The sequence below is a fragment of the Tetranychus urticae genome, chromosome 2 (assembly GCF_039701765.1).
Source record: "Tetranychus urticae isolate SD_2017Ah chromosome 2, NJAU_TeUrti_SD_1.0, whole genome shotgun sequence".
In the NCBI taxonomy this organism is placed as follows: domain Eukaryota; kingdom Metazoa; phylum Arthropoda; class Arachnida; order Trombidiformes; family Tetranychidae; genus Tetranychus; species Tetranychus urticae.
In genome coordinates, this window is record NC_142959.1 from 2,851,224 (window position 1) to 2,876,283 (window position 25,060).

General features: G+C 32.9%; 5 protein-coding genes and 1 non-coding gene across 11 annotated transcripts; 4 read left to right on the forward strand and 2 right to left on the reverse strand.

The window, feature by feature from the left end:
• The first annotated feature begins 1,896 nt into the window (after positions 1–1,896).
• Cul4 (cullin 4) lies at positions 1,897–5,451 on the forward strand. Its single transcript, XM_015931013.3, has 6 exons — positions 1,897–2,429; positions 2,576–2,649; positions 2,796–4,041; positions 4,122–4,400; positions 4,484–4,636; positions 5,196–5,451. The coding sequence occupies exons 1-6, from the start codon at positions 2,070–2,072 to the stop codon at positions 5,289–5,291; spliced, it is 2,208 nt and encodes a 735-aa protein (XP_015786499.1). The 5' UTR covers positions 1,897–2,069; the 3' UTR covers positions 5,292–5,451.
• A 104-nt stretch (positions 5,452–5,555) lies between these two features.
• Positions 5,556–5,627, reverse strand: TRNAW-CCA (transfer RNA tryptophan (anticodon CCA)). Its single transcript has one exon. It is a non-coding gene; the product is annotated as a tRNA-Trp (tRNA).
• A 1,939-nt stretch (positions 5,628–7,566) lies between these two features.
• On the forward strand, positions 7,567–14,853 carry LOC107363699 (protein vav). Its single transcript, XM_015930965.3, has 3 exons — positions 7,567–7,969; positions 10,463–10,555; positions 10,740–14,853. The coding sequence occupies exon 3, from the start codon at positions 11,173–11,175 to the stop codon at positions 13,630–13,632; it is 2,460 nt and encodes an 819-aa protein (XP_015786451.1). The 5' UTR covers positions 7,567–7,969; positions 10,463–10,555; positions 10,740–11,172; the 3' UTR covers positions 13,633–14,853.
• On the reverse strand, positions 14,801–16,711 carry Creld (Cysteine rich with EGF like domains). The gene is made up of 5 exons (XM_015930966.3): positions 16,217–16,711; positions 15,986–16,117; positions 15,764–15,920; positions 15,339–15,695; positions 14,801–15,270 (listed from the first exon to the last, which is right to left on the reverse strand). Exons 1-5 carry the CDS (start codon positions 16,433–16,435, stop codon positions 14,951–14,953), a joined length of 1,185 nt encoding a protein of 394 aa, XP_015786452.1. The 5' UTR covers positions 16,436–16,711; the 3' UTR covers positions 14,801–14,950.
• Positions 16,712–17,556: 845 nt separating this feature from the next.
• On the forward strand, positions 17,557–18,641 carry BCL7-like (chromatin remodeling complex subunit BCL7B-like protein). The gene is made up of 3 exons (XM_015930721.3): positions 17,557–17,751; positions 17,888–17,963; positions 18,061–18,641. Exons 1-3 carry the CDS (start codon positions 17,660–17,662, stop codon positions 18,355–18,357), a joined length of 465 nt encoding a protein of 154 aa, XP_015786207.1. The 5' UTR covers positions 17,557–17,659; the 3' UTR covers positions 18,358–18,641.
• Positions 18,642–18,969: 328 nt separating this feature from the next.
• Not3 (CCR4-associated factor Not3) lies at positions 18,970–25,046 on the forward strand. Of its 6 annotated transcripts, none has more exons than XR_001568968.3 (9): positions 18,970–19,128; positions 19,982–20,124; positions 20,521–21,646; positions 22,134–22,253; positions 22,597–23,467; positions 23,662–23,794; positions 23,881–24,006; positions 24,088–24,291; positions 24,449–25,046. XR_001568968.3 is itself a non-coding variant. In XM_015930980.2 (8 exons), the coding sequence occupies exons 1-8, from the start codon at positions 19,104–19,106 to the stop codon at positions 24,184–24,186; spliced, it is 2,643 nt and encodes an 880-aa protein (XP_015786466.1). In that variant the 5' UTR covers positions 18,970–19,103; the 3' UTR covers positions 24,187–24,321. The 6 variants fall into 6 exon arrangements, 2 of the variants coding, with proteins under 2 accessions (XP_015786466.1, XP_015786468.1); XR_001568969.3 differs by having other exon boundaries at positions 24,088–24,238; XR_016199305.1 differs by lacking the exon at positions 22,134–22,253.
• Positions 25,047–25,060: the final 14 nt, after the last annotated feature.

The window sequence follows — 25,060 nt, forward strand, 5'->3', positions numbered from 1 at the left end:
AGCTTATTTCCCTTTTGGATGGTCATTCATCTTTTCCAATTATTATCAGGTATCCAGTGTCCATTTATTATAAGCCAAGGTATCCAGTTACACCTTTAATTTTGAAACCATTTCGTAATTATTCTTCTCTCTGTGATTGCTTTTCCATGTAATGGGTGGACTTCAGTTTGGAGCACAATCAAACTGATGAAACTTTATTCACTCCTGTGTAGTCAATAATGTTGTGACGTCTATCTCAATTAAATGAATGTATTCATACCAGAATGATATCGAGAAAGAAAAGTTCACAAAAAATAAACATTTTTCTGTTGTTTATTGGTTAGCTATTTGCATTCATTTTCAAAGTAAACAAGTTCAGTGTAAGTTTGAGTTTGATTAGATCACATAGAATCACAGAATGCTTTCTGGTTAAGATGAGTTTAAATCCAAAACTTTTCATGCAGTTATGTCTCAATGTCTATTGATGCACAAATTGACACAAAAGGGTAAAAATCAATTTCTTTCAAATTTAGATTCTGTTAGTTAATGTTGGTGCTATTAAATAATCTCTCCGATCGACAGTTTGCGAGAAAATCGAGTTCAAAGTTAAAATTTGGATCGCCTTATGTTCAACTATGGAGGCAGATTTTTTCATCAAACTCATTTAACTGATGTGACTTTTGATAAATCAAGTCTCAGACAACATAACTTATACAGTTATACAGTTAATTTATACAGTGACCTAACTTTTTTTTCAGAATCTTGAATAGTTTAATACTTCAATATATCATAGCCCACAATGAAACCTAATGTTTGGCCAAGACTGTTGATTGTAGATGATACCGTTCACGAAATATTGAGGCTCAAAGTTTTAAGACCAATGGCCAAAATCAAGAGAACTGTTGTTAAATTGAAAAAAGTATTCAATCAATGATTTGAAGGAACAATTTTTATGGGCAAATAATAAGTTTCAGCTCGATAACTTTATGGTCACAGAAAGCGATTGGTTTAACTAAAAATTGAACTTGATCTGTTTTACAGAAAAAGAAAAAGTTATTTCTTGAAATAGGACCATTTTCTGGTTGTTCATCAAAAGTTACATCAGTTGAATGAGTTTCATGAAAAAATCTGCTTCCGTGATTGTACAAAAAGCGATGCAAGTTTCAAATTCGAACTCGATTTTCTCGTAAACTGTCGATCAGAGAGATTATTTAATAGCACTAACATTAACTAACAGAATCTAAATTTTAAAGAAATTAATTTTTTACCCATTTTTGTCCATTTGTCCAGTATTTGTGTCTATTTGGGCATAAATGTGACAAGCGTTTGAATTGTGTCTTTTAGCACCAACCTTTTTCAATTCCGTTGTACATTTATAATAGACATTGAAACATAACTGAATGAAATGTTTTGGATTTTATAAACTCGTCTTAATCAGATCGTGCGATACATTTGGTGATCACCTTTCTCGACTTTTTCACCTATTTCTTGGTGTTAAGGTGGGAAAATATTTTATTCTTGGTGTTTTGTGTGTTTAAGAAATTTTGATTGAAGTTGGACCTTTTTTAATTTCATCCATTCAAAGAGCATTGTCTTGTTTTGAAACAATAGTCACTGAAGATTGAGTCTGGATTGATAAAAGGGTCTTTGGGTTTGATAATAAGCTTATGTGGTTTGTAATTATTTGTCATTTGCTTGTTCATGGTTGGTTGTAATTTGTTGGCCAGTTTGTCAGCTATTTTGTTCAAATCGCTGTTTTTTGTGGTACCAGTGCTGTCGCCTTTGGCCTTAGTCGATCATAAAATTACAGTTTATTTAAGTCAACCGTAAATTATCGTGAATTTATGGTAAGTAACGCCATCTAGTTTGTTTTAGTATAACTGTGTCTCTCTTCGCGTGAGAAACAGTTGGTTACCGAGTTACCGGTAATGTTAATGGTCTTGGTTTTTTAACTATCATCTAAATCAGTTTATGTTTATTTTATTTCAATTAAATTCAAGTGGAGTGTCTACAACGAAATCAAGATTCCTCTTGATCACCATAGTTCTAATCATCTTCATCTTCATCCCCTCTCCATACAAGTCCGACCAATGGATCATCATCAGTTGGAGCCTAAATCCAAACCTGGATCTGCTCGTAAATTGGTTATCAAAAATTTTTCCAAACCTTTATTACCCGTTAACTATCTCGAGGACACATGGTCTAAACTTAAATTTGCAGTAATTGCTATTCAAACATCCAAAGCCATCGCAATGCCTTTAGAAGAATTGTATAAAGCGGTTGAAAATATTTGCTCTCATAAGATGGCCTCTCAATTATATTCTAATCTGGAGCAGCTTTGTGAGGCACATGTTAAACAAAATATTAGCCAGTTTATTGATTGTTCTATGGATTCGTTGACTTTCCTTAAAACGATGGATACCTGTTGGCAGGATCATTGTCGTCAAATGGTACTAACCGAGTTATTCCATTTCTTATTTGAGTTGACTTACAGCTGTTGACAAAATTTTTTTCAATAGCTCACCTTAAAAAGCATTATTAACAGGACTTGGTTAGCACATCTTTACTCATTATTTTTTTCCTTTTTTCTTTACAGATAATGATAAGAAGCATATTTCTTTTCCTCGATAGAACTTATATTCTACAAAATGCAGCCATAACATCAATCTGGTAATTGTTTTAAATAGTATTCTTTGCAATTAGACTCTAGCCCAACTTTTCATCTCCCTTTTACGGACTCATCCCATTCAAAAGTTTCTCTTTCTTTCATTGACCCTTCATCTTTTTTAATATATTTTTTTTCAATTCTTTAACAGGGATATGGGCTTAGAAATGTTTAGAGTTAATATTATCAGTAATTGGCAAGTTCAGAGTAGAACTGTCGATGGGTTACTGCAACTAATACACCAAGAACGCCAAGGAGAAACTGTTGATCGTTCATTGCTGAAAAGCTTGTTGCGTATGCTTTGTGATCTCCAAATATACCAAGAAGTGTTTGAAGGTAAATTTTTAAAGGCCACAGAAGAACTGTATGCAGAAGAAGGCCAAAGGTTGATGCAAGAATTGGAGGTAGCAGCATACTTAGCGCATGTTGACAAACGAGTTAATGAAGAAACTGAGAGACTTCTACACTATTTGGACCATTCTACTCGGAAACCATTAATCACCTGTGTTGAAAAGCAGTTAATTAGTGAACATTTATCGAGTATACTTCAAAAAGGTCTAGATCAGCTCTTGGATGAGAACCGACTGGACGATTTAACACTCATGTATAATTTACTATCCCGAGTGAAAGAAGGATTAGTTGAATTGTGTACACATTTTAATCAATATATTAAGAAACGTGGTAAAGTGATCGTGACCAATCCTGAAAAAGATAAAACTATGGTTCAAGAATTACTCGATTTTAAGGATCAAATGGATCTCATTGTGAATCAATGTTTCAATAAGAATGAAAAATTTGTTAACTCGTTGAAAGAAGCCTTTGAACATTTTATAAATCAAAGACCTAACAAACCAGCTGAATTAATAGCAAAATTCGTCGACTCTAAACTCAGGGCAGGTAACAAAGAATCCACCGAAGAGGAATTGGAGAGGCTTTTAGACAAGATTATGGTGCTCTTCCGTTTTATTCATGGTAAAGATGTTTTCGAAGCCTTTTATAAGAAAGATTTAGCTAAAAGACTTTTAGTCGGCAAGTCAGCATCTGTGGATGCAGAAAAGTCAATGCTATCCAAATTGAAACAAGAATGTGGAGCCGGTTTCACAAGCAAACTAGAAGGAATGTTTAAAGACATGGAACTATCGAGAGAACTCAATCTTGCCTTCAAACAATACCGTTCAAATGCCAAGTCAAAAGCTGTTTCCAGTATCGACATGACAGTTAATATTCTCACAATGGGCTATTGGCCAACTTACCCGGTGATGGAGGTTCATATGCCTTCCGAAATGGTTCAATACCAAGAAATGTTTAAAAAATTTTATTTAGGTAAACACAGTGGACGTAAATTACAGTGGCAACCAAATCTCGGTCATTGTGTCTTGAAAGCTCAATTTCCTTCGGTAAGATATTTGCATTAGTTATGACTTAAGTTTTTTTCATTTCTGAATCATAATCATTTCTCAATTTCTTATTTTTACAGGCATTAAAAGAATTGAGTGTGTCTTTATTTCAAGCTTTAGTACTTATCCTGTTCAACGACAGAGATAGACTGTCTCTTGAAGAAATTAAACAATTAACTACAATAGAAGATGGTGAATTACGTAGAACGTTACAGTCTTTGGCTTGTGGTAAAGCTCGAGTTCTTCGTAAACAGCCTTCAGGTCGTGATGTTGAGGATGGAGATAGATTTATTTATAATGCTGAATTTAAGCATAATTTGATCAGAATCAGAATAAACCAAATTCAATTAAAAGAGACTGTAAGTATTATTTCTTGAAAAATTATGTTTGATTTATTTGTATTTGTAACTGAATTAAATTTTCACCTTTTTTTTGTTAACAGCAAGAGGAGCAAACAAACACTCAGGAAAGAGTTTTCCAAGATAGACAATATCAAATTGATGCTGCTGTTGTACGGATTATGAAAACTAGAAAATCATTGACTCATACTAATCTTATTTCCGAACTTTATGATCAACTGAGATTTCCGGTCAAGGTAATTATTCTCATCATCAAAATACTCACTCAAAAGAGTATTACCGAACAAAGCATCATGGTCTGAATTGAGTTTCGAGTCATTGAAATTTTGATCTGATTTAAGGTATTTTATTGAAGAAGTTGATTTAAACAGAAAGAAATCAGAAGAATTCCACAATTAATGAATAACGTGATAAACACATCTGAAAATCTGTCTGAATTCACTTAATTTTGTGAGAGTAAAATTAAGAAATCGATTTAAAAATCTTTAGATGTTGCAATTTTATGAAGCTCAATTCAGCTTTGGGCTATCAAATTAGTGAAGGGCGATATCCATTTCTCCGATAACGATATCAAGTTTAGACCAAAATAATCACCGATATTTATCGATATTTTTATTAAAATTTAATATTGGTTTCAATCGTTGAAATTCAATGGACGAACTGCAATATCGTTAAATATCGACAATTGCTATCGATATGAATATTATCGCCCATCTCTACATGAAACCCTAACATGTCATGATCATTTACAATTCTAACATTTACCTTTATTTTTATTTTTCTTTCTCTTCGCAGCCTCTTGATTTAAAGAAAAGAATAGAGAGTTTAATAGAAAGAGACTACCTGGAAAGAGATAAGGAAAATCCTAATTTGTACCATTACCTTGCTTGAAATCAAAGCTAAATTCATCGTGATTTCATTGTGATACCAGCTTCTATTGAGTTTTTTCATCCCTTATTAAATATGGGATTAATTGCTCTAAATTAGTAAACAAAACATAATAAGTGTTCACCTCATTAAAAAGTGAAAAAGAATATTTGTTGTAAACAAATCGATTAATGTTTACTTTTATTCCGTAAATTGGTGCCTGTACAGTTTAATAAAAGTAAATCGTTTAAAATACCAAATGCAAAAGGGAAAAAAAATTAATTTAATTGACCCAGACGTGATTTGAACACGCAACCTTCTGATCTGGAGTCAGACGCGCTACCGTTGCGCCACTGAGTCGATTTTAAAGATATTTGTCATAAGTTATTGAATAACAACACCTTGTGAAATTTTGATCAATTCCGATTCATTGTTCCTCCGAAAATGTAAACAATTGAAATGAAAATACATTAACTATTGTGCTGTGCTGTTTGTGGAACCTAGAACATCTGCCTATTCAGATGCATGGAGAGCTTATCAAAATTGAAATAATTGGATCGTTGTATTGTCGATTTGTGCAGTAAGTCCGCGCAATTTTCACCTCTATTTTCGCTGTTAGTGAACTCGCTGTAAGATATGGTGAACAAAGTGTTCTATATTCTGCAGCTACGAGAACAATTGGCTGAGCAAATCAAGCGTAAAAAGTTACATCAATAGATTATAAATAAAAGATGCAAAAATAAGCAATTAAAGTTAAGGTTGTGCGAAAGTCCGCAAGCTCACTTTTTTTCATGTTAAGCTGCAGCTTGTTTAGCTTAAGAAGAAACTCAAATAGCTGAGGATTAAAATGTAAAGCGGCATCTATGGGATAATCAAGTTCTTAGTAGTTCTTAACTTGCTTTACATTGGTAATCCAAAAAATCTGTTTATTTAAGCTAGATTATTCCTTATTAGAATTACGTTCAAGCTTTTCAAATTTTAATGATTTAAAGAAACTTGAAAATTCAAACTAGAATTGTTATTAGAGGAAACCTAGATTTGTATAAAAATGTAATTAACAAGACAATTATTTTCTCCATCTTTTGCTCGACCTTTATGTTATATTATGTAATATTTACAATTATTTGGTTTCCCTTTTTCAAATCTACCATGGAAATTTGACCATGGCTTTTAACTCATTAAAGTTGTAGGTTTATCTTTACTAATTGTAACAATTGCATCAACGAAATTCATCTATTTAAATATTAAATTCTCCGTTTGTATTAGAACCTGGTTTAGTCAATTTCTCATTGCGTCTCAATCTGAATTTTGTTATTGCGAGCGATGCTGAAGCACATCTTATCTCTTTTCGATTGCCATTTGATATTGATTTTGAATAAAACATAAAGTCCAAACCACCTTTTGCTAACGGTCAAAATTACTAAATTGTTGAGACCATTTTAAACATTTTTTATGATTGAATTGCGGTTGTTGTCAATAGAATCTGGATTAATGCTCTTGAGAAATTTTCATCTAAACTTGATCATTTTTCGTGCTTTTGTTAACCAAAATATCAAATTGTTTCAATCCTCTCATTGATGACACAACAAGTTGGCTTAAGATTTCAAATGAGAATCAATTGATCATTTAAACAAATTTCCACTGTTTCATCGATTGGTTCACCTGCAAAAGGCAATAAAAAGCATTTGAATCAGTTTGGTCCTATTTTTTCGTCATCAATTAGAGGAACAATTTGATATTTGCATAGCAAAAGCACAAAAAGTGGTCAAGTTTATATGAAAATTTGTCGAGAGCATTTATCCAGATTCAATGGTGACCATTCTAACGAATCAATTCTTTCAATTCGATTGCATTCTCTTAAAGATTAGACTCTGATTCTGAGATAATTGGTAATGATGATTCATCCATTTGCTCTAATGATTTATTGATCGACTTTACCGAACGAAGCCCTTTTCATCAAAATCGGGTTCTGGTATTAATCCTCTGAAAAGCAGACAATCGGCAGATACAAATTAAAACTTACAAATCAACAAGTAATGATAAAACTATGAAAAGCTCACAAAACTAGTCAGAAAAACCTTCATAGCGAAATGTAAATCTGGTAAACTGGAGTCCAGCTTTTATGTTAGACTTTAATAGGTAAGTGCGTTGGTTCTAGACCAGAAATTTTTGTTCATTTGGGAAGAACATCGATAAAAATTCATCAAAAATAGACTCATTTCACAATAATAGATGGCGTTTGAAGAGCATCGATCAGTTTAATGTTTATCTTCATCAAACATCATTGCATTGATCATTTAAGTTTCACGACCAAAGCTAACCTCTTCACATTAGATGATGTTTCAAAATGAAGCTGAATTAAAGTGTATCGATAATTATAAAAGTTTAAAATTTTAGTTATTTATTTATAATTGAGTGTGTTGCCCTCTACCAAAATGCTTGCTAAACTTGGGCTGTTTTCAAGTAACTAACTGTCTACTTTTTTCTCCTTCTCTCTCTTTTCATCTTTCTGTAAATTCCTTTTCATCTGCCAGTCCTGAAATGAATCCGAGTTCTTGTGTTATTGTTATGAGTTACCAGTTTCGATAATTTTATTTTCCTACCAATTCTCAGTTAAAGCATCAACTTTAATCAACACCACTGTGACCCTCTGGTTTTCTGTGTTTCCATCAACAACATGGCCGATAAAAGAAAACTTCAAGGTACGCTTTTCACCTCTTGTCCCTTTCATCCTCTTTCTTTATGTCTCTTTTGATGTTTCTTTTTCTCATCACTCTTGATCTCAATCTTTTCACTCTTTAAGAATGTACATAAATGTATTTCTTTTATAGCCCTCTGTCTGTCTGCCTGTCTTTCTTTTTTTAAAACCATCTTATTCTCCTCTTGACCGTCTATTGATGACATACCATCCATTCACTAGAATAGACGCTGGTTAGTCTTCCATTAGTACATTTGCATAGCTTAAGCTGAGTCCAAAAATGCTATGGAGAAAAGATTTCCCAAGAAACCTGTGACACAATAATTTAAACTGCTTCAATCACCAGCCAACTGGTTTGCCTCTCATTTAAGGATCATTTAAATTCTCAAGATTACTTTTTCATTTGTTGCCTTGTCTAGTTTTTTTTCTCTCCGTTCTTCTTGTGCTAGCTTTTATTGAGACTCAAGTTAGATATTTCACTTCTAGTCAAGCATGAATATAACGAAGAAATACAAATCTAAATATTATTTTAACAGACTCATGTACATCTTGAGTATCCTTTCCAACTTCATCATTCAAGTCCATTTCATGAACATTTCTCATCCTTCTTATTACTGTTTACCCCTTCAATTAACTTCTTAACATTAACATTTCTGGTTTCAATTGCTTGTTATTGTTATAAGCTTATTGAGAATCTGATTCGATCGTTAACTCAGTCAAAATTCCATGCTCATGAACTGTCATGTTTACTTCTAACAAGACTGCTTCTCTTTCTTTTCCCATCTCCATTTTACCTTTAATCACTGTAATTTTTTCGCCATAACCTTTTCATATTCATAACCAAGAAGAGCTGTTTTGATTGAAAAAATTAGCTCCACTTACTATCTTTATTAGAAATACTTTTCGCAGAAATTCGCGTTTTTTGTTGAAGTTTTTTTTTGTGTAATCGTCTTTAAGGTTAATTAAAAAAGGAAAAAAAATCATGTATGATTGGCATTATAAGAAGAAAAAAAATGAAAATTGAAAACCTTGATTTGCTGTACAGTTGCTGAATAACTTTTTTGGGACAGATACAATCAATTTGTGACTCTATTTAGCTAAAGACTACTTAACTAACAATCTTGAACTTTTACCATGTTTGTGATCATCAATAATATTAACATTTATCAATAAAACAAATTTCAATTGATTTGTTAGTAAACAGCTTTTAATATTTTTGCCATTCTTTACATTTACAATTGAATTATTATGAATCTTGACATGACAATGACCAGACTACTAACTGTTAGATGAATTATCATTTCAATGTTTCTAGTAATTAATCTCTTCTTACTTGTTTAACTTGTATTTTAATTACCTTTGACCTAATTTTAATTCGCCTTGTGTTGTCAAAATCATCATCATATCAATAAACTAATGGAAAGTTTCCCTATTCACTTTTTTTGCTATGAAACTCTCACCGTACTTTGAGAGACTTTAGTTTTCAGCTGAAAATTTAAGCTTAATCTATTTCACACTTTCCTTGTGAATCAATTCAATGCATTCATGAACTTATTTACCATCTGATTAATTTAAAACTAATGAACATGAGTTCAACGTTTTCTAATTTAAGTTTAGACGACTTTTCAATATTTGACTGACATTTTTCAAACAATAATTAACTTAGACAAACTGAACCATAATTTGCAGCCTCAAAGTATGCAAATCAATGATCACTTTGTGTGAACATATGATTAATTAATCAATGTCTTTATTTTCTGCCAGGCTGAACAACAGGTTCATATTAAATTAAATTGTGTATTAAGTGACTCAAATTGATTAGCTTAGGGTAGGTCAAGTTTTGGTGTGAATCAATTGATTTCCAGGCTCAAACTAAATTCTGGCTAAAAACCAATTTGTAAATTTCCAGCTTCTCGGAAACTCAATTGCTCCTCTAAAATTGAGCCTCAAGAACTAACCAAATTCAACAATTGAATCAGTCTATGCATCAGTTTGCTGCAGTTAAGGTTGAAATAATTTGGCTCAATTGATAGACAACCCCTTTTGAGTTTGTAAGTCCATTTGACGCCAAGAGGAATTGCAGATGATGGCGATTTTCTTGCAACATTTGAACTCTTTGTCTCATCCTCTTTACTTTGACTTCTATGGGCTAACATCTTGCCTAAATATTGTCAATTATTTCAAAAACGTGATGATCAAAGTGTCTCAAGTTTATTACTTGCAAGCGACTCAGAAAACCTTCTTGATCCTTTCATCCTTCCCACACCAGTAATTCATATGTGTGAGCGTTTTTAATACACGCTGAACTTCATCCATCATTCAATGAACAATTTTGCTTTCTAAGTTTACTTGTTGATTGAGTCTTTGTTTTTGTGTGTGTCTTTCCTTTCCTCACCCTTACGCTTGATGCAATTTTATTATTTGTTAGACAACAAAAAGTTTAAATCATCTGTTGATTGACATTCTTATTTTGTTTCTTTTATTCTTCTGGTTACAGGAAGCATCATCTTAACTGTGCTCGATGGTCCATACACATAACGGTGGCTTGAGGTATTATCCGGAGTTCTTTGGCTCTCCCCATTCATTAAAGGTGATCATCAACTTCATTTTTTATCTCCTTTTCTGGCTACCTTGAACTCCTTTCCTGTATTGTCATTTGGTTGACTGATTTCCTCCAAAAACTTTTTTTTAAAAAAATTTTTCTTTCTCTTTCTCTCTCACTTTCTTCTCTTGCTCAACTTGGAAACTTATTTCTTCTTTGTTTTTCTTTTCAGCACTTCATCAATTTATCTGTGTTTTAAGATAGCAAATTTGATCGACCTCAGGAAATACCAAGCAAGTTCACAGAAAACAGTTAATGAAAGGTTGAAAAGGAAGGCTGCAAAAATTGTACTCTTATCAACATCTATCTCTTCTGGTATCTACCGGTTCACTTTTGGTCCAGGAAAAGTTGAATTAAAGCAAATCAACCATCAATAAGTGTCAAACAAAACAATCATTATCATCACCAAGACCATTCCTTTTAGTTTTTAATCAAACATTCTCAAAAATCATTCAACAAAGGATTATCATTTCTTTCCAATTATTGGTTGACATTATCAAAAAATTGTCATTATTATTTGATATACATTTGTCCATTTCCATTTTAGTGTTGATTTTTTCTTTTAATCAACAATCATTCCTGATAATCAATTTTAACTCTTCCAAATGCATTACTCTACATCATTCAACTGCAAGAATGGTCCATCATTTCCTCACCGGACCCATGAAGAGGATATTTATGAAGATTTGTGCTACGTTACACTAAGGATTGGTAAAGATGTTTTGGAAGAAGATGAGACTTCTATCATTGATTCGACCCCGTTGGAAAATAGAGACTACTGTATTCGAGAATTGGTGGAAACCGAGAAAAATTATGTTGAAGCTTTGAATATGATTATACGACATTTCGTGCGACCATTGAAGAAAATTTTGGACGCAAAGGATAAAAAGATAATTTTCAATCACATTAAAGAGCTTGCTGACATACATTCGGGATTCCATCGTGATCTGTGCAAAGCAGCCTCAACTTCATCCAATGGGTTTAGAATAAGCAATTGTTTTCTCAGTTGGAAAGATCAGTTTGTTCTGTATGGTGATTATTGTGCCAACTTGCCTCGTGCTCAGGGTTTAATTGATGAACTCTGTTCTAAACATAATGTTATCCATGAAGCTGTCTCTCGCCACGAAATGGAAGCCAATGATGGTAAATTTAAATTACGAGATTTACTGTCACTTCCCATGCAAAGAATACTCAAATACCATTTGTTTCTCAAGGAGTTGATTAAAAATACCCATGAATCTCATGACGACTATTATGGTTTACAACAAGCGTACGAAGCAATGATTGACATAGGAGATTACATTAATGAAGTTAAACGTGATAGTGAGACATTGCAAATTATTGCTGGTATTCAAGTTAATATTGTTGATCTCGATATGCCTGAAAACACGGAACTTAAAGATTATGGGAGATTGTTACGAGATGGTGAGGTTAAAATTAAATTTAACGATGAAAAATGTTTAAAAAGTCGTTATGTTTTTGTATTTGACAAAGTTATGTTAATGTGTAAATCCTTGAAAGGTGAACAATTCAGTTACAAAGAAGCTCTCATTTTGAGTGACTTTTCGGTCGATGATTGTTCACCTTCCTCCACTGGAACAATCAAACATTTTAAAGACAAATGGAGTCATCATTGGTCCTTAGTTCACAATCAAGCTCGTTTCACTTACACCTTTTACGTTAAAAGTGATGATTTGAAAAGAAAATGGATTGAAGCTATTGATAAAGGTTTGGATAATGTGAATCCAGTTGCTTGTCAAACTGGATCAACGGATCATGTTTTCATATTTTACACATTTCCAAAGCCTCAGAATTGCGGTCATTGTGATAAATTGTTACCTGGTCTCTTCTTTCAAGGTTACAAATGTACAATATGTGAGATATCTGTTCACAAATCGTGTATTCCGTTAGTTAAATCTTGCGGTGAATTAACTCTTCCTCCAAGACCACCTTTACCTTCCAGTAGTCCATCTGTTATATCGGCTTACTCTGGTGAAGATGAAGCTTTCCTCCAACAACATTCACCGGTTGATTTCATCGCTAAATATGGTCAACACCATGGACTAACAAATGGCACTTTATTGTGGCCTCATGAAACCAAAGTAAAAGCCATTACATCTTTCGATGGTGAACCCAATCGAAGTGAACTTTCCTTTCAAATCGGAGATGTTTTACTTATCACCAATCCTAAACCTGATGTCAGTAACAATGACGGAAAATGGCTCGAAGGGGAACTTCTTAGGACTGGTGTAGAGGGATTATTTCCCGCTGACAAAGTCCAGCCAATTCTTTGTAACCACTCTAGATCATCTTCATCTTTTGATGATTCAACATCTACCACAACAACAACTCTTACCACAACCAACTCTAATATAAACAACAACAATAATAACAATTTTACCAACCTTCAACACCATCATAGTAATAATAATAGTTTTAATAATAGTGATGATGGGAACTCCAATAACGATAATATCAATAACAACATTAATAATGGAAACAGTAATAACAAAAATGGTAATCTGTTATGTCCAAACTATGTCAATTTAAATTTGGAGGAACATCTCTGGTTTGCTGGAACAATGGACAGAAACACAGCTCAAACGGTTTTGGAAAAAATGCCCAATTCAACATTTCTACTTCGGATTAGTCCCAATCAACGAGGAAACTATGCTATCAGTTTAAACTGTAATGGTATTGTTAAACACATGAGAATATGTAAAACCTTGGAAGGACAATATTACCTGTCAGAGTCCAAATTTTTTGACACAATGGAAGAGCTGGTCAATTGGTATGAGGAGCGAACATTGGCTGAAAGTTTTTCTGGACTTAATTTGAAATTAGGTATTCCATATAAATCAGTATTGACGCCGGTTCCTCCAATTGGTTATGCAATTGCACTATACAGTTTCACCGGTAACTCGGCAAACTTGTTATCGCTTCGAAGAGGTGATTATATAGCTATTCTCAGTAAAACTGGAGCTGAAAAAGGCTGGTGGAAAGGACAAATTGGACAAAGGATCGGCTATTTTCCTTTTGCTTATGTTAGTGAAATCAAAGATTGAGGACAAACTATTATAATTGTTTAGTAGATTATGAGAAAAGCCAAAAGATTTTCGGGAAACAAGATATTCAAGAATTTAAAGTCAACCTGACAACACGACTATGTTTGTTGTTATTGTTGTTGTGAATGATCCTGTTGTCCATATTTAATTGTGATTTTCAAATGAAGATATCAAACTCGATGATGATGGCTCTTGAAAGAAACAGTCTTTTCGCTCATTATTCCCATAAAAGAATGTAGGATGTTGATTGTGAATGATAATGATGCTGGTGGTGGTAAATAGACTATTTTATTTGTATTATAAAGAAAAAGTTATAATGATAGATGGAGGAGGAGGAAAAAAGTGGAAGAAGTTAATAGAAAATCAGGATGAAAGATAAACAGCTTAAGTTTATTGTACCTTATAGTCATTTAAAACCACCTCCAGATTTACCTTGCCAACGACAGTTGATCATTATGCCCATCATATTTTTTTATGAATTATTTATATTTAATTAGAGGCCATTCAAAGTTGGCCATTCATATATTTGTTTCATTCAATCATCAACATCTCTCATCTCTCATCTTTATCAAATCTATCTTTGAAATTGAAAATTTTATTCTATACCTCAAGTCAATTTAAATTTGAACGCAACAAAATCCAATGTTAACTGCTATCATATTGCTATTTTTATCAATCCAAATGAATGTATCATTATTGCTTGATCATTACATTGTCTCTCCTCAGTAATCAAATAATTATCCAAAAGTTTATAGAATGGTAATCAATTTTTCATATATACGAAAATATCTTGATTCCTTCGAGAAACAACCAAATGTTGACTACGATTGTTCAAGATTTTAATTGCACAAATTTTACTTATCAAGTTTTCCATTTTTCTTCATCAATTGTTAATATTATATAATTTGTTCTTCTGCTACAAATATCTTCCACTGAATCAATGGACAGAGAAGATGATTCAGCCGTTGAAAAAACGCACAAATCGATTCCAGAATTATCAATCAAACTTGAATTAAAAAATTCACATTTCATCATTTTTGCCATCATCATTTTTCATGATTATCATTATATTCAAAGTAAATTTAATCATAACTCGTTGTTTAATCAAACACATGAGTTGCTGTTTTTTTTGTCTGAAAAAAATTTAAATCATTGGAGAGAAAAATAATGTCAAGAAATTAATGAAAAAATTTATTAAAAAGATCAAATATTCAATGTCTATTTCTTTCGTCTTAAACCTTAATCAAAAAAGGGAGAAATTTTCAAACTAAGAGACAAAATGGACAGGTAGACGTCGAAGTGATTAAGTTAATTTTCTTCATTCAAATAATTTACCAGCAACCTCTTCCAATGGATTAGATGGTCTAGTAACGTCTCGAACTGTATATTCAGCAGCTGTAATATAAAGAGCCACCAATAAACCTATGATTGAAGCGATGTAAATGTTTTTCTGGAAAATTATGCAAGTCGCAATGCATAGTCCTAAATAGGTAATATATCTTGATTTTTCTAGATGAACTTCACGATCGCGAATTTTGGTATCAACACAAATTCCTTCTTTCATGACAAAATCTACGGCGCACTTTGTACAGCTATCTGGTCCATCACCGTGGCATCCATCACAAGCTTTATCACATTCTAAATGGATAGAGAAATTTTGATTAAAATTTTGTATAATGGTCTATAGAAGCGCAAATAATGCTTACCAAAACATTGAAAGGAGCCTTCAACGTTGACGCAAAATGTATTATGTTGACACGGATTTTTGGGTGATTCAATACATTCATCAATATCAAGACAACCATAATCTGTGTCCCAAATGTAGCCCTCTTTACAAGCATGGCAACCTTTAGGTCCAGAGCCTAGGCATTGACCAAGACATGATTTATCGCATTTTTCACATTCTTCGATGCCATCTTTTTCGGAAATCTTGAAATATCCAGTAGCACATTTTTCACATAATTCACCTTTGTACATCACATAACAAACACATTTTCCATTCCCTTTGCGTGTTCCGTTACCTTTACAGCTTCCATGGCCATTACAAATTGCTTCTGGAAAGCCTGAACACAGAAGGATAAAATGATAATGTAATTCGATTGGACAGAATACTAAATGTAGAAATACTGACCTGGGCAAAATGAACAATTAGGTCCAAACATTCCATCAGGGCAACAGACTTTTCCCTTATCTATGCAAAGATAATCATGAAGACCTATTCCTTGTTTACGTTCATCAGACCACCAGTGGTCAATTTCTTGTTCATGTTTGCTCGAAAATTCTTTACACTGAAAATTGTAAAGCAATCAGTAAATAAATATGAACATAGTTTTATATTAAATAGAGTACAAACCTGTTCTTCAAAATTTTTCGCATCAGAGCATAGTTTCTCTTTTATTTGTATAAGTCTTTGGCTGGAGTCTTTGAAATCGGTCGATTTGGCAACTTCATGGTCAACATTGGAGTAATCAGTGTTCTTGAAACCCTGTAATACAAAGAAATGGTAAAAATATTAAAGAAATGATGAAAGATATTGATGAAAGTGAAAAGATAAATGGTAGATAACATAGAAAAGGCAACTTACTCTATGAAATGATCTAACAACCTCACGACATAACTGACAAGGTCCAAGTACACGCACTTTGGCATTAATTTTTACATTACTTGAATCAGGATTGACACTAGGTGAAGGTTGTCCAGGAGTTGAAGTAATTATAAAGTTGATTTGTAAAAAAATTAGTAGAAAAAATGAAAAATAATTTATAACCAAAGATCTAAGCAATGATGAACATTCGATTTTCATCCTATCAGATGTTTAAAGAAGAATGAAACAAATGATAACTACGATAATTTACACCTCACTGATTGTCGTAGATTGTTTCTTATTTACAAATTGGCATTCCTTTTTAAATAAACTGAGCATTCATGATAAAGTTCTTTCTTTCTTCGATATAAGGCAAATAATATGGCTTCACGTAAACATAGTAAAAAATATCAGTTAGCAATGCATTACATCGAGACATCTCTGTAATGTTATGCTCACTAGCAGTGTCCAAAAAATCTATACAAATATTTCTGTAAAACAAACAAAAGATACTGATGAGTAAGATGAATGAAATTTTATCCATGAAAATGTGTATTAAGCAAATATTTTGGAAACTGCTCATTGGAAGCGATTAAGTTTTGAATCGAAAGGATCTTATTAATTACACTCTGTTACCAGCAAAATTTGCATTTCGATCGATAACCGCCAAAATCTTTTGTCTCAAGATTCATAAAATTTCAATAGATTGTTCTAAATTTTTAATGACGATCTAAATTTCTTAGCTCACAAGCTTACTATTTGATCTCACAAAGTATTGGTTGGGATAAAAAGTCAATCTAATTTGATATAATTATAATCTTAATTCGTATTACATCTTGAGTTAGAACAAAGAAGATGTTATTGGAATTTTGAATTTCGACTCAGCCACGAAAAACGAGTAACACAGATAAAATTGAACTAAGTATCGAATCTTATCAGCGGTTACCGAGTTAACAATTTTTAATTAACAATTAAAATAACCAAAAATTTTATTTAATTCAAAAAATCAATGACCCAAGTCAGGTTTCCAATAGATGGCAGCACGAGGCCTTTTCCTCCTTTTTCAAAAGGAAATGGATCAGTATAAATAGTCATCTTGGGCTATTTTCACGAAAATTTGATTGTTTTGTGTTTTAATCGATTTTCTAGAGACCATTTCAATTTTTTTGCAACTAATATGTGTGAAAAAAGTCTCATGAAAGTTTCTGATTTTTATTCCAAGAATCATGAGTATTTGATTGATCATTATCGAACTGAATTGTGCCTGTCTTAGTATCGAATGGCAGAAGTGAAAATAACTCATTCGCTTAAGCAGCTCAACATCTCATTTAAGAGTTTTGAGATTTTCTGATTTTGTTGTGATCCATTTTTTTCTTCGTGTTTATTATTGTCTCTTTAATTTGTCTTTCAAGCGTTATTTAAGGTTTGGATAAATTTTTGAACATGATTTCACGATCTTTAAGAGCTGATACCCGAAGCCGGGCCAAGGATGACATGAAAAGAGCGATGCTTGTCAAGGATAAGGTTAGAAAATGGTAAATACATTACGCTTTATGACATTAAATCTTATTTACATATTCAAAATTGTGTGCACTTTATCTCGATATTTGTGTATTTTCATCCGTCTATTTTGAGCTATTCCTAATGTCTTCTTATCGTATATTCTTCCAGGGAAAAGAAATGGGTGACTATTGGAGATACTTCTATGAAAATTTTCAAATGGGTACCAGTTACTAATTATGACACTGTATGTCCAATTTTTGTTATCGATTATTATTATTCAATGTCCTTTTTTACGAATATTTACTAATGTTTTTGTTTCTCTGTTTCTACTGAACTTTTAGGTTACTCAAAATAAAAACTTGAAAGGAAAATCAATAACTACTCATAACAAGGAGAATATTGAAGATAAAGGCAAAAGTCACAGTTTGAGTCGTAACGATGCAACCACTAACTCATCATTCTCATCAGTGTCAAATGTTTTGGTTAACAATGATCAATCTGTCACCGGATTCTCTGAAACAAGTCAAGATGATTCAACTAATCATGAAGAAAAAACTCACGTCACCACATCAACATTGTTGGGTGAAAATAGCAGTGATGCACAGTTTCCAGATAATGTTACATCGGATAGAGGATGAGCAATCTCGGATCGATACTTTTTTCGGCCATCATTTCAATCTAATTAAAACTCAACTCATTTGGAATTCAGTATCGTGAATTAACGAGAGCTTGGACAATTTGCATCTCAAACCATTGCGGAAGAAAAAAAACAGTAACAATGTACAATTGCTGATAAATGTCATTCTGTGTTTATATCTTAATTTTCAAATGTTAATTTCTTTTCATCTAAATTAATTTCTTATAAAAATCATTTTTGAAATAATGAAAAATAATCCAAATTAAAAGAAAACTTATGATTCAATTTGTATCTTATTATATTAGTTACATAATAGGAAAATCTTGTATCTTGACTAGAAAGATAGATATAAAATTGGCGATTCATGGCCTTTTTGATTATATGTAATAATTAAATTGTAAAAAGCTGCAAACGTGGTTAATAAATTTCATTTTGATTAAATCAAATTTTTCTACAAAAATTAAAAAAAAGTTAATCTAACGAATCCAGTTAAGCTAACATTACTGCAAGTCCATTATTGGAAAGACTCACAGTGAAATAATCGTAATATGATGAAGGTCCCTCACAACCTACACTCTTTCTTTCTTTCTCTCTTATTTCTTTTGTAAGAAAAAATGAATTAATGTTGTATGTTTTTTGTTTTCCAGTTTATTTTACAATTGTTTAATCGCCTTTTTCAATTATTAGTCCAAATCTCAAGTTTAATCAACACCATTGTGATCCTCTCATTCAAATGTTAGCAACAACATGGCCGATAGAAGAAAACTTCAAGGTACGGTTTTCATCTCTTGTCTCTTTCATCCTCTTTCTTTTTGTCTCTTTTGCTGTTACTTTTTTCTATCATTATTTACTCTTGATCTGTATCTTTTCACTGTATATGTGTATATAAAATCTCTTTTTCCTTCACTCTTTTGAGCCATCTAATTTTCTATTACCTTAGCTCCATTCATAAATGCTATTTATTCATCGAGATTGCCACTAGCTACTTCATTAATAATGCATTTACTTGAGCTAGGCTGTATCCACAATCCCTGTGATTTCTCCATGTAAAAACCTGTGACACACAACACAATAGGGTATCTGACTGCTTCAATCATCAGTCAACTGGTTTGGCTCACATTTTAGGTTCATTTAAATCTTTTTTATAAGTTTAGTTTCAATTGCTGTGATCAGTCTATTTATCCGTTCTCATTATTCTTGTTCTAGATTCTTTAATTGACACATAGTCATACTGTTTCACTTGTCAATGCTTGCAAAAGATCTCGATACTCAATGCTTCTGGAGATCGGTCAGGCAAGCTCACGTAACAATGTTAACCTGCTTATTTTTCAACATAAAGGATAGCGTCCATTTCATTCACTCTTTCCATCTCTCTTTTTTTGCTATTTCCCCCTTTCAATTAGATACTTGGTTTACCTTCATTGTTCAATTAGCTTGCTTTCGTATTTATATAGTATTTCCGTTTTATACCTTTTCAACAAAATACACTACTTCGATAGGTAACTCAGTTGCCAAACCATGCTCATGAACTGTCATTTTTCTTCTCCTATTGCTTCATTTTCTGCATATGTATCTAATCTTTAACTATTATCTTCGTTTCTTTTTCATATCTTTTACATGTACAGGTGAGATCGAGCGATGCCATAAGAAAGTTCAAGAAGGAGTGGAAACCTTTGAGGATTTGTGGCACAAAGCTCACAATGCCCCTAACTCTAATCAAAAAGAAAAATATGAAGCTGATCTCAAGAAAGAAATTAAAAAGCTTCAGGTTGGCATCAAATTTGAATACTTCCGAGACTGGCTATCTCCAAGAAAACATCCAATATTTTTAATTGCTTTTATGGTCTTCGTCAATGATGAAATCTACAAAAAAATTTCTTTAGACTGGCTTGTGCACCGTTCTGTTAGCAGTATTAAATTGTGCAGTGATATCTAGCTGTATTAGTGATGTTTACTGTAGTATAGTGCAGTATTTGCCTCTAGAAAACTCTTGCATAATTAAGTTATCTTCTGTCATTTTCATGCCATGTGTATACTTCAAAATTAAGTGATAAAAGCACAGTGAAGCAAGTGACGGACCATAAAGCAGTTATAAATTGGAACTTATATAATATTATATGAATTTTTACTAATTTTAACATTCTATTATTCCCTTTCATTACAGAGACTCCGAGACCAGATTAAATCATGGATTGCCTCTAGTGAGATTAAGGATAAAAGATTACTCTTGGACGATAGGAAACTCATAGAGACTCAAATGGAAAGGTTTAAAGTTTTAGAGAGGGAGACCAAAACTAAGGCTTATTCTAAAGAAGGCCTGGGAGCAGCGCAAAAATTAGATCCAGCACAAAGAGAAAAGGATGAAATTACAAATTGGATGTCCGATTCAATAGCTGCACTCAAGATCCAAATAGATCAATTCGAATGTGAGATTGAAGCCATCATGGCTGCTTTAAAAAAGAAAAAGAATGATAAAGAAAAACAGGATCGTAATGAGGAATTAAAGAATTGGTTAGAAAAACATCGGTACCATATTAATCAGTTAGAAACTCTTATGAGAATGTTGGATAATAGTACAGTGGACGTGGATCAGATTAAAAAGATTAAAGATGACATTGAATATTATATTGAATCTTCACAAGATCCTGATTTTGAGGAGAATGAATATATTTATGAAGACTTAGAATTGGATGACATGCAAGAATACCTGGCCAAGAGTAGAGCAGCCCTTGCGAATCATACATCTTCATTCGATAGTGGAACAACTAAAACAACAAATTCTTCTAATGCCACTGGTGATGAAGAAGGAAACAATTCAGTTCATTCTTATACACCAACATCAACTTCAAGTTCACCTGCTCCCAGTCCAGGATTGACCAATCATTCCAAGGGAGTAGCTGATTTGAATCCAGGCACTAATATCAATGCTAGTTGTACATCTGTGAATAACTCCACAAGCAACTCTAATACCAATAACACCAATAATAATGGTTGTTTAGTAACTTCATCCTCCTCATCTACGGGAACCTCTAATGTTAAACCTCAGCCTGTTTGGTCTCACTCTACATCTGTTAGTAGCTCAATTCCTTCAGTTTCATCGAGTAATTCATCGAGCAAAGTATCTACATCCCAAACCACAACAACAGGGACAAATTCAACAAATACCGTAACCTCAACTACATCAGCAACAACATCAATAACTACTACCACAAACACACCAACTTCTTTAGTAACAACAACGTTGAACACTTCAACAACGATGACATCGACAACGTCGTCTTTATATTCAGGTAAGAAATTGTCATCACAGTGCATAGTAAAAGTGAAAACCAACACAACTGTGAATCTTCTGCTCGCAATTATATTGCTCACAGTTCATCGTCTCATCAGTTTTATTCCAAGTGTCTTCAATTGTGACTCAATAATTTAAGATTTGTATTTGAAGATTTGATTATTACTCGTTAATCACAGTGCTAAGAAATTTTGCTCATTCAACCTCTATTCCAATATTATTAATATTTTGTGTCCGTCTTTGTGCCTTAACATTATTGTTTGTGCTTAGTAATTTATTGTTCTTGTTTCTCTGACCACCATCACTATTTACTGTGCTATTTAATTCTGTGCTCATCACTTGTTTTTCAAAAAATGATCTAGATTGCTTTTTCTTGTCCCTTGCATGGCTCCTAATCCTAGATCAAAAGCTTTTCCAAATATCATCAAATTTCGTCTATTTCACGTTAAATCAAAATTTCCATTTTCTTTTATCTTTTCTTGCAGAACTAAATCAGAAAAGTTCTTCCTCTCGAATGAATTCGAGAACCAGCAGTTGCAGCAGTAATATCAGTAACAGTAGTAACAGCAGCAGTAGCAGTCCACCTTCTGTTAATTCAATCAATGGTAAGACTGATTATTTGGAAAAGCAAAACCAGATAATTATTATCTTGATCTATAAAAAAACGAAGAAAAAAAAATAGTTTGCAAACCAGTAAAATCATGGTTTAAATTTATTGCTACACAATTGTCTTCTGTGAGAAAGAAGAACAATTTAAGCATTGTTTTTTTGACATTGCTTTAAATTATAAAGTGAAGTTTTCCTTTATTTTAGATTAAGTTAATAATTTAATTATTTATTTAATTAATTCAATTAAATTTTCATCTTTAATTTAAAGCAAGCGGTTCCATTTCTTTTGTTTTAAACAACAAACTCAGTGAATCCTCTTTGATCTTTTCTTTTTACCAGGTATCACAACTACAACCATATCTGCAGCATCTTACAGCATGGCTGCAGCGGTTACCTCAGCACTAACATCCACAACAGTCACCTTATCCTCACTTACTTCAAGCCCATGGAGTCAATCGATTGGTTCTTCTAGGAATCAGAGTAATTCATCTAGTTCTCAGACAAGCCAACTAAACACTACCAGCACCGCCACCTCCAATACCAGCAGCAACAACAGTAGTAGTAACACAATCACCACCAACAATAACAATAACAATAATAATAATAACCCTTTGATAATGAATGGACCATCCGTACCTGGGGGCCTTGGTGTTAAAGTACCTTCCCAGTTACAACAATCACAATCTCAACAACAGTCAAGCAACACAGGACCTGGGCAAGGTTTAGGAACAACTTCTGCGCCCGTGAACCAATTAACATCCATGTCCTCACTTAAATCAATAGCCCAACAAGCTGTTGCTAGTGCAGGTTTGGAGAATTCTACGAACGATGCTACTTCTTTATCTACTTCAAATCTTTTTGAGACAAGCACATCCATGTCAGGAGCTGCCACAAACTCAATGAACAGTAATGCCTCAGTTACATCAACAACATCAACAGTGATAGGTTTATTAAGTGGTAATAGTAAGTCCCTGGTTATGCCTTCGTGTGTTTCCTCAACAGTATCAAATTTCACCTCCTCTGCGGCAACGTCAGCCGTTAGTCCTGCCAGTTCAATCGGGATGCATCAGTCAGAAGCCCATATTCCACCGTTGTTAGGTGTTGCTCCATTAGGACCTGTACAGCTACCTAAACAATGTCTATATCAGCTTCATATGCTTGAGGCTGCTTGTAGACATACCATTTATCCAGTAGATTCTCAGAGGCTAAGGTAAGTTAAATGATTAGTCATTACTGTTCTATCGTTTATTATCTATATGATCATCATATCATAGGCTTAATGCATCTTTTTATATTGGCGCTTTTTTCAATAGAAACATGTGTTTACTCACTTCTTTACTAATTTTCTTTCATTTTCTCTTTATCTATCCTTTTGATTGTTTTTAATCATATCTTCTATATTAGACCATATCTGCCTCCGAATCCATGTCCGACGCCGTCATATTATCCGCAACAAGCCTTGCAACACAGCGATTCTGTTGAGTTCTTCCATCGACTCTCAACTGAGACATTATTCTTCATTTTTTATTTTATGGAGGTAACAGTATTGTTATCACAGCCTTCATTATTGCCTATTGCATCTAAAATAATCCTACAATTTTATCTTGTATTTTGTTTAATTAGGGTACAAAGGCGCAGTACCTGGCAGCTAAAGCTTTGAAAAAGCAGTCATGGCGTTTCCATACAAAGTATATGATGTGGTTCCAACGTCACGAGGAACCAAAAACAATTACAGACGAATATGAGCAGGTAAATAAAAATAAACTCATCTCACTTTACGTTATATTCTATCTATCTATAAATACTAAACATGATTCTATTTTTCACTAGGGCACTTATGTATACTTTGATTATGAAAAGTGGGGCCAACGGAAGAAAGAGCATTTCACGTTCGAGTACCGGTACTTAGAGGATCGTGAATTGAATTAACGGATAATACCAAAAAAAACTACCTTCAAAACACAAAAAAACTTCTAAAATTGTAATTGAAACAAAAAACTCCTGAGAGCGCAATGAAAAATGGCGAGAGATAGAGTAAAAAGCCTTTTAACACTCATATAAAAATTGTTTCTCATCTTATTCATTTTCTTTCTCTTTTCTCCTTTTGCATGTTCTCATGTGACCACACTTTCCTCTAAATTTTCATCTTCTGAAAACAACTGGATAAAAATCGACAATCTTTTGGTAATAGTCTAAAGAAGAAAAAACTAACAAAAAGCTTAGTAAAAAGACAATCAGAGAAAAGGTCTAATTGGGTTAATTTGGCAAATTGGTCTTTGGTTATTTTGCTCAACATATTTGTGTTATAAAGTTAAACCTGAAATCTCAGCTCAAATTACGTTGATCTCAAAGACACAAAGGCAAACAAATGAGAGTTACTCTTTATCATGAGCGGGAAATCACGAAACAAAAAAACACTTGCAGAAACATCAAAGATTGAAAGATTCAAAATTATCCAGACGATAACCTCAACTGTTTAATTGGCTCTTTTTCTTTATCTTCCAACTCTCTTTCTCTTTCCTCTCTCTTTATTTTGTCTCCAACCAGTGTTATGGTTACCAAGCAGAAGCAATATTGCGTATTGTGCTGCCATCAATTTGATTTAACATGGTGACTAATGGTGACATGTTGACCTCTAATTAACGGTTTTTTTTCAATTTATATCTTACCTAAGTAACCATTTAGTTGATCGTTAAAAATTAACATCTACATTTGGATTCAAGTAATCTGTAAAGTTTAACTTATAAAAATATCTTAGCAACTGTTTAGTTCCAGTTGAATCAGCTGTACCTTTGTTGGGCTA